Below are 9,122 nucleotides of genomic sequence, written 5' to 3' on the forward strand. Positions count from 1 at the left end.
TAGTCAATCCTCACTCCTACCTCTCAGCGAATTACTATTACCTCCTCTTGTTATATCATTTTCTAGAAATTTTTATAAATGGAAGTATATAATGCATGTCTTTTGTGTCTGGCTTCTTCCATTTAACATGAAGTTTTTGAGATTTATTCATGTTGTTATTTGTATCAGTAGTTCTTATTTTTGTAAGTCCTTTTTTTAAAAAAAATCTTTTTATTTTGAAATAACTGAATTTATTGAAAGTTGCAAAAATAGTGCAGAGAAGTCTATGTACTCTTCACCCAGTTTTCCCCAATGGTTACATCTTGCATAAGAAAATAAGTATCCTTTTACAGTACATACTTTAATTTCTTTAAAAAAATGACTCCCTTAAAAATTTTAGTAAGTATGATAGTTTAGTGTTACTTTAATTTTTCTTGAATTCTGAAGTAATTTTGTTTTCTTCAAAATAGCCTTAGACAATCTGGAAAAGTTTTGGGATGTTTAGTCATAGACCATTTCTGAATGGCAAATAAAGTTTATGCGTTAATAGGTGATCAAAGAAGTTTATCATTGATCCTGATCTCTGGGCCCGTGATGGAGCTAGCACAAGAATTCTATAGTCTTGATTACAAATTCCCAACTTTGCCTGAAAAACTGTGTCAGGGTTAGAGAGAGAAGTTTCTCATAATATCAGACCACAGACAATTTGATATTTCTGTAGGAATTGATGGGTATAAAAGTGTGCAGATTCAGTAATTTTTGTGTGTTATTGCAGGTGCTTAGAATTTCACCACAGTACTGACTTTTGTTGATTTTTAAAAATAAACCAGTATAAGTTTATTTTTGGCTGAATAAAAAGTAAAACCAAGTGTAGAAGTTCAGAGTCAACATTTTCCTGGTAAATTCTTTCAGACCTCAGTAAATTCAAAATGGGAGGTGTAACTTATTTTTCTCATAATTGGTTTCCTGGTATGTAGTGGTGAAATGAAAAACATGAAATTGAAATTAAGCTGTAATAGGAATGTGATGGAAAAATGTGTGCATTAAAGTTACTCTGTTTAATATTTATACTTGAAAACCAGTGTTGAGATATTTTAAGTCCAAACAAAGAAACATTACTCTGTAGAATAACCTTTTTAGTTAGGGACTGGAGGAAAGAACACTCACCATCTGATCAGTTTGGATTGGAAACAGTTTAGGTATCCCAGGGGTACAAGATACTGGGTCTCTCCCTTTGTCCTGATAGTATATTTTGTGATTAATTGGTTTATTGCAAAGTAAACTTCAGTAGGAATAAGTAGACTTAGAATAGAGTTGTGCTCATTAGACTGGAGGCAAGGGACTCCAAATCCACTTCAGTGCTATGGGGAAAAAAATCCCAGTCTGCAGGTGGAACACAGGAGCACAGGGACAGGTAGCCGCCTGTAGAGGAATGTCTGAGCAGCTGATAGCTGGGAGGTCCAGTAAGAGGAACTAGGGAATCTCATTTAACTATTGGGAAGGTAAGGAGCATTAGCAGACTGTGGTTTGGTTATACAGGAGGTTCATTATCTACATTATGACAGGAAAATATTCACTAATGAGGTGATCCCTTATCCAGAGAAGAGTAACAGAGAGTCAGCATGTAATACACACAAGCACACATAGAAACCCAGAATAAATTTCCTAAAGTTAAAATTATACATTACACTATAGCTGATCACACAATAATGCTAATGATTTAATAATAAAAACGTGAATAAAAACCTCAAATGCCTGAAACATAAAAATGTTCCTCTAAATAACTTGAGTTAGAAAGATATCAGAATTACTATTAAAATAGTGACAATCACTATTTAGTGTGTGGCCAACGTGACAATTAGAGGTAAATTCATAGCATTAAAATGCTTTATCTTCAAAAAGAAAATTAATTATTTAGCTCAAAAAGTTAGAAAAAGGAAACTCAATAAAACAGAAGGAGGCAAATAATATAGAAAAATGAATGAATGAACTGCAAAACAGAAGGCATCAGGACCTTCATCTTGGAGGACCTTAGCTGTTCTGGAACCTTCCTAGGATTTTATCTGTATTACTGTGAAGTAAAAAAGGTGGCCTTAGACTCTTTCTCAACATGATGTTTCACTGTGACTACATATGAATTAGAATTGACTCTCTATGAAACATGTTATCCCAGCTCTAGAAGTTCTATCTAGTTTAATAGGAAAAAATAAGTAACATAATGGGAAAGGAGGACACAACATTCTCCTTGGTTGCAAGTGATATGATTGACTACCTGTAGAGCTTAAGACTATCAAGTAAAAGACTTCTTAAAATGAATAAGAATTCATATAAGTTGCTTTATATGAAATATATACAAAAATATTTTCTCTATAAACTACTTAGAAAAGATATGCATGTTTGTGTTTGGAGAGGGATTCTATTTTCCATAGCTATAAAACATACTTAAAATAACTTGACCAGGGCTGGCTGAGTGGTGCGTTGGTTAAGAGCTGGCTTGGGACGCCAAAGGGCCCCGGTTCGGATCCCACATATGAGGGCTAGTGACACTGCCCTCTACAGCTAAGATGCTGAACAACAGCTCAACCTGGAGCTGGGCTGGTGTGAGTCCCCTGTGACGGCTTAGGCTGCAGCCATTGCTGCAGTGGGTTGTCATGGGCTACCGTGTGTAGCCAGCAGCCAGCGTGAGTGGCCAGCGGCTGCCGTGAGTGGCCATCCAAAAGCCGGCGACTGATCTGCCTTGCCTGGGAAGAGTGCAATGATGGTGCCAACTTGGGCCAGTGAGGCAACGTCCTCCACAATTAGACTGAAGAACAAAAGGACAGCAACTTGTTTGTTCCCCTTCCCCCAACTCCCCAGCGCTGTTCCCATCCCCCAATTTCCCAATAAAAATCTTTAAAAAAAACCCCCAAAACTTACATGTCAATACATACCATTTTAAAAAGCTAACCCAAACTGGGAAAAAGTATTTGGAACATAACAGTAAAGACCTCCTTTAAGACCAACTAAAAACAAAACAAAAACAAAACCCAAGTTGAAAGACAAGTGAAGAACAGTGAAGCTAATTCTCAAAAGAGAAAACATAAAAGGCTAACAAGTATGAATAAAAATTTAAATTTTTCAGATTCAGGATATATATGGTAAAGTAGTAGTAGTAAGAGTTCATTGTCCAGCAGCCATATTGGTAAAAATTTGTTAAAAGGATAATTCTCAAAGTGCAAAGAATGTGACAAAACAGTCATATCTTAAATTTACATATAGCTAATGGGAATGAAAAAAGTCTCGGCAGCTTGACTGCAAGTTATAAATAGCCACAGTTCTATAATTTAGGAAAATCTTTTTTGAACTACGTAAGTCTTTTAGTTCATGCTTTCATCAATAAAAAGTTTGTTTTTAGTCTGTATGTCAGGCATTATGCTGAATGCTTTACACTTACCTCATTTAATTCTCATGATTATCTTGTAAGTATTGTGTACTTTTAACAGATGGGCCATCTGAAGGCTAAAGAAGTGAAAAAAATTGCTTAAGGGTTTTACACATTAATACACAAGAAAGAAAACATTCTGTCTTGGGAAAGTGTTATGTAACTTCAGAATAAAAGTTATAAAATCAAATTTTCTTAACAGTATAAAATAAGAAAAATGGTAAAGAGAAAGCAGTATTCACAAATGTTATTAATAGCATGTTATTAATATAAGTATTTCTGTAATTAAGAATGAGGATTATTTCTATTTTTATTTACTTTTATACAGTTGAACTTTTTAGCCAAAAAATTTTAGCCAAACTTAAAAAAAAATAAAATGTGGGACTGAGGAAAACGCAATAGGCAAAGGTGAAAAATCAAAGAGCAATTTTTAAAAAAATCCAACAAAACCAATGCAGGTATGTCAAGGAGAGTCCTTCAAACCCTCTTTTGACATACATCAAAAACTGACTTTGGTTATACACATGCAGATTCACTCTACTCACTTCCTTTGGCGTGTTTCTCTTCCTTCCTTCCTCCAGGATTTTAGGGATTTCGTAAGCATCCAGTGCATTGTAAGGAACTTTTATTTTATATCTGGAAATAAAGGTTAAGTCGTTTTGTTCAAATTCAGAAAAGGAGAATAGTGATAGAGTTCCTAAGCTCTGGTTCAGTCCACTGTTTCTAATGCTGTTTTTTAAGAAAATGGACAAGATATACTTAGCCAGTAGGAATTTTGTGTTTATTTTCATCTTTTTTTTAAATGGAAAATTCCAGGTTCTTAAAAGGCAACTGCAGCTAATTCCTGTGCTTTTTTGTGGTGTTTCAGGCTTACACCAGCCAGTTTGTATCCCTTGTGATGTTTGCCCTCATGATGTGTGACGACAGGATCTCTATGCAGGAGAGACGCAAAGAGATCATGCTGGGATTGAAGCGGTTGCCTGGTACAAAGACACTCTCATACTATACTTCTGTTGCCCAAGGGAGTTGGTAATGGGTGAAATTCTTTTCTTATCCTGGAAGCTGTGGCTTGTAGCTGTTTACTTTAGTCAACAAATCTTTCTACTTTTGCACCTGTGTGTTTAAACATCCCTCAGTGATATCACAGAGAAAAATAGAAACTGGTCTTTTGTTAGCTGCTACCAAATGTTATTGTTATTATGTTGGTTCAATTTATTTTCCCTTTTTCATACATTTTGTTAATGTTACTTCTTAACAGATTTGATTAAGGAAGTACTGAGCATGGATGATGAAATTCAGAAACTGGCAACAGAACTTTATCATCAGAAGTCGGTCCTGATAATGGGACGTGGCTATCATTATGCCACTTGTCTGGAAGGGGCGCTTGTAAGTCTTCTCACGAACAATTTCAGTATGTTGACTTATGGACCTGGCACAGAGTGGTACTCTTGGATTGAATGAAATAGGTGGAGCTTTTAAAAGTGCCTTTGTTTTTATGCATTCTGATTTGTTTACCTTGAGAAAGTGTAACATTTAATTGATACTTAATTCAAAAGGAAAAAACCAAGAAGAGTACATTTTAGCATGATAACTTGGGTTTAGCAAGAAATTTGGGTTCATTTGTTGTTCAGATGAATAAAATAAAGATTAAGTTCTCTAGGTGTGGGATTTAGTTCAGGTCAAACATGAAGCAAGTAGAACAGTTACAAAGAAATATCAGTACATTCATGATACTTAAAATCTTGAAAAGTTCTTATGGGGTTTTAAAACTTCTAATCACTTGTTGATATTATAGGAATAATAATCGGTTAGCCTGTTGGTTATATTTATAGATCAGTGGTCCTTTAATACTTTTGGATAAATAGACAGTGACTTTAGGCATCAGATGTTTTGCGTAATATTTACTTAAGAATGGATTTTTGAAAAACAGACTGAATACTAATCTAGTTCTTTCCTATTAGAAAATCAAAGAAATCACTTACATGCACTCTGAAGGCATCCTCGCTGGTGAATTGAAACACGGCCCTCTAGCTTTGGTGGATAAGTTGATGCCTGTTATCATGATCATCATGAGAGATCACACTTATGCCAAGTGCCAGAATGCTTTTCAGCAAGTGGTTGCTAGGCAGGTAAGTCAGAGGCTGCTGTGAGGAGACCTTTAGGGTCTAAGAGTTGGGTCACTAAAGATTATTTGGATTTTATAACATTTAAAGTGATAGACCAGTGCCCAGCAGGTAACTTACAAAACATGTTTAAGTTTATATGTGAGGAATTTGAAATTCTCAAGAGTTTTGACAGGACCCAGCTTATAAATTTCATAATAGGCAGAGCCAAGACCCAAACTGAGGTCTTGGTCTCCAAATCCTGTCCTCCTCAATTAGAGTATGCTGCTCCCTTTTAATTTAATATTCTTAAATGTATATTTCAGGAGGAACTGGATTTTACATTAATACTATGGGTGTTGTGCTTCACTGAGTTTTCTTCAGATCATTTGGCCTTATTTATAAATCCCCAAAGATATTAATCTCTAGTTACAACGTATACGTATGAACTTGGACTTTGAAGGCAGGCCGACCTGGATTCAAGTACAGATGGTCCCAGTCTTATGATAGTTTGACTTAAGGTTTTTCAACTTTACAATGGTGTGAAAGCAATATGCATAATAAATTACATGAGCTATTCAACACTTTACTATAAAATAGGCTTTGTGTTAGATGGTTGTGCCCAATTGTAGGCTAATGTGAGTGTTCTAAGCATGTTTTAAGGTAGGCTAGTCTAAACTACGATGTTCAGTAGGTTAGGTGTAGTAAATGCATTTCTGGCTTATGATAATTTTCAACTTAAACGATGAGTTTATTGGGATGGAACCTCATTGTAACTTGAGGAGCATCTGTACTGAGCCTGGTGTTTCTTAGATGTGTGAGTTTAAACAAATTACTGACTCCCACAAAGCCTCCGTGTCCTTGACTGTGAGATCAGTCTGACTTCCCACATAAGATTGTGTGTTTAAATAAAGCCTACTGTCAGCAAATGGTGGAGTGCAAAATTTGCACATTCACTTGCTGCAGCCCTGCCTTTTGCTTACCAGTGACTGTGTGTGTGTGTTTGTGTGTTTTCCCAGGGACGCCCCGTGGTGATTTGTGATAAAGAAGATACTGAGACCATTAAGAACACAAAAAGAACCATCAAGGTGCCCCACTCAGTGGACTGCTTGCAGGGCATTCTCAGTGTGATCCCCTTGCAGTTGCTGGCTTTCCACCTTGCTGTGCTGAGAGGCTATGATGTAAGTAAAGGACCACTGCAGTGATCTTGGGCTGGCTTTTCACCTGGGTACATTCTGCTAGTTTTCCTTCTAAATATTTAACAATAATAGCATTTGAGAAATCCATCAGATATCTGTTATATTTGCATGGCCCAGTTTGTAGGTTACATCGTAACATTTTCTTACCCATAGAACTTAAAGGAATCTTGATTACATCAGAGATTACCTCCTTGGGAAATGGCCACCTGCTTTCTTTCTGTGCTTCCTAATGGGGTAGCTACTGGCAGTTCTTTATTTGGGACCGTCACCCACGTTGCAGGACTTGACATTGTAGAACTTTTGGAATTTTTGGTCCCTTGGTCACTATGACTACCACAACATCCTGTTCTTACACAGTCCTATTATTGTCCCCACAAAAGACTGCCACCTCTATAGAGGACCACGGGAACTCTTTACGAGATGAACTGGCTTCTTTAGAATTCTTTTTCCTAACTGGTTTCAAGTCTTTTCAAGACACATTATGTGACTATATTTTCTAATTTAATTCTTTGTAGTCTATAATAAAGGTGGTTAATAAACACATTTTCTTTTTTTATAAATAAAAATAATTTGCTTGTAGGAGCTCCCCCCCACTCCCCACACCCCCACCCCCACCCAGTCTGTACAGCCTCTTTAATTTTGTCTTTTTTTTGCAGGTTGATTTCCCTCGGAATCTTGCCAAATCTGTAACTGTAGAATAAGGAGCATCTGAAACTCTGGGCGATAAAGCAACACAAGACACCTTTTGTATTTAAAACTTTGATTTAGAATATCACTCCTTTAAGCCTTTTTAAAAAGTAAATCCTTATTTATATATCAGTTATAATTATTCCACTCAATTTGTGATTTTTGTGAAATTACCTCATATTTTTACAGTAATTTGTGGGGGAGTTTGAAAATTGAATCTGTATGCTAGTCAGTATCAGAAACAGATATAGCTCTCATTTTCTTTAAAGGTTGTTGGGTGTTGGATTTCTGGACCCTCCACTTCAAGCTGAGAGTTTTAAAAGTAATTGGTGTTTTTTTACCATGATTCTATTCATTCAGACCAATAAAAGAGTAGTGCATTTAATTGGAAGATCTAAAGTCAGTGGCAATGTACTTGGGCGTTTAATTAAGGTTTTGTTAAGTTATATGTAAAGATGCTATGCTTTGTTTTGAAATTTATTTGTGTACTAAAAACTGAAAACATTTCTTGGTGGGATTTCTACCAAGTTAGGTTAACCTTAGTCTTTCAAACTTGTTGCTTGTTATTTGTAGGGCCCGGTAGCTTAGGAAGCTAAATAGTAGAGTAGTGCATTTGTTTTCTCCAGCCTTCAACAGAAAATATTTGTATAATTTCATAACACAAACTTTAAATTTGAGCTGCTTTGGACAACTGACACTATGATTTGAATTTGAAGATGGGATATATACATGTTGGATAATCCTACTCTTTGTTTTTTTATCTCCTGAAAGTGGTTTTTATTTTCTTGTGTCGACAGGTATGTGTGTGTGTGTGTGTGTGTGTATCTGCTGAATGACATATTTTATCTTGTTCTTTGAAATCCCCACACAGGGTTGCCATCAAATATCTCAAATCAGTACTGATACATTCAGAATTCTCTTTAACTTTGTCCCAAAGAAGAATTTCCTGCAGTTAATTTTAACTTCCCTTCCCTGCCTTGTTGTATAAAAACTAATACCTTTGTGCCAGTTTGGAAGTTCTTTGCAATTGTTTGGAAGATTTTGTAAGTCTTTTGACTAATCACTTGACTCAATCTGGTGGGCTAGGCTTGGAAAAAGCTATATACCCTTATACTGAAATTAATGAAGGATAGCATCAAATTTAGTACAGGCATACCTTGGGGATATTGCGGGTTTGGTTCCAGACCTCCATAATAAAGCGAGTATCGCAATAAAGTGAGTCGTAATCTTTTTGCTAGTGGAAGGTCTTGCCTTCAATTTGTAAAAACCGCAACATCTGTGAAGCATAATAAAGTGAAGTGCAATAAAACGAGGTATGCCTGTATTACTTCCTAAGTATTTTTCTCTCTGTATTTTCTGTGTTCTACCCCTGAAATTTATTTAGGAATGAAGAACATATAAAATGATATTGAGGTGCCTTCAGCTGGTTAGTGTCAGAAATAGAAATTAACAATTTAGATTAAAATATTTAGAGTAGAGTATGAGTTTGATACTCAAAAAGTTGTAGTTTCTTCACGGGTTTTTTTTTACCAAACCTTGAGGGTTATAGGACAGCATGTTTATGTTTTGGTCAAGTCTTTCTTTTTGAAAAGTTTTTACTTTTAAATTGTGAAGGTAAGATATTTACCATAATTAAGTAAGCTCCGTGTTTTCCTTGTTCTGTGAACTTCCTGATGAGGTTAAGATTATCTAATAGCTATTGCTGCAAGAGAATTATAGAATTCTGTTTGTGTA

General features: G+C 35.7%; 1 protein-coding gene across 2 annotated transcripts in view; it reads left to right on the forward strand.

The window, feature by feature from the left end:
- Positions 1 to 8,607, forward strand: part of GFPT1 (glutamine--fructose-6-phosphate transaminase 1) — a 79,603-nt gene extending 70,996 nt beyond the window's left edge. For both annotated transcript variants that reach the window (XM_019647685.1, XM_019647686.1), the window contains 5 exons: positions 4,269 to 4,383; positions 4,659 to 4,786; positions 5,362 to 5,529; positions 6,522 to 6,683; positions 7,358 to 8,607. In XM_019647685.1, the coding sequence (XP_019503230.1) occupies positions 4,269 to 4,383; positions 4,659 to 4,786; positions 5,362 to 5,529; positions 6,522 to 6,683; positions 7,358 to 7,402 (618 nt within the window). In that variant the 3' untranslated portion in view covers positions 7,403 to 8,607. The remainder of the gene's footprint in view (positions 1 to 4,268; positions 4,384 to 4,658; positions 4,787 to 5,361; positions 5,530 to 6,521; positions 6,684 to 7,357) is intronic.
- Positions 8,608 to 9,122: the final 515 nt, after the last annotated feature.

The sequence above is a fragment of the Hipposideros armiger genome, unplaced genomic scaffold (assembly GCF_001890085.2).
Source record: "Hipposideros armiger isolate ML-2016 unplaced genomic scaffold, ASM189008v1 scaffold_114, whole genome shotgun sequence".
In the NCBI taxonomy this organism is placed as follows: domain Eukaryota; kingdom Metazoa; phylum Chordata; class Mammalia; order Chiroptera; family Hipposideridae; genus Hipposideros; species Hipposideros armiger.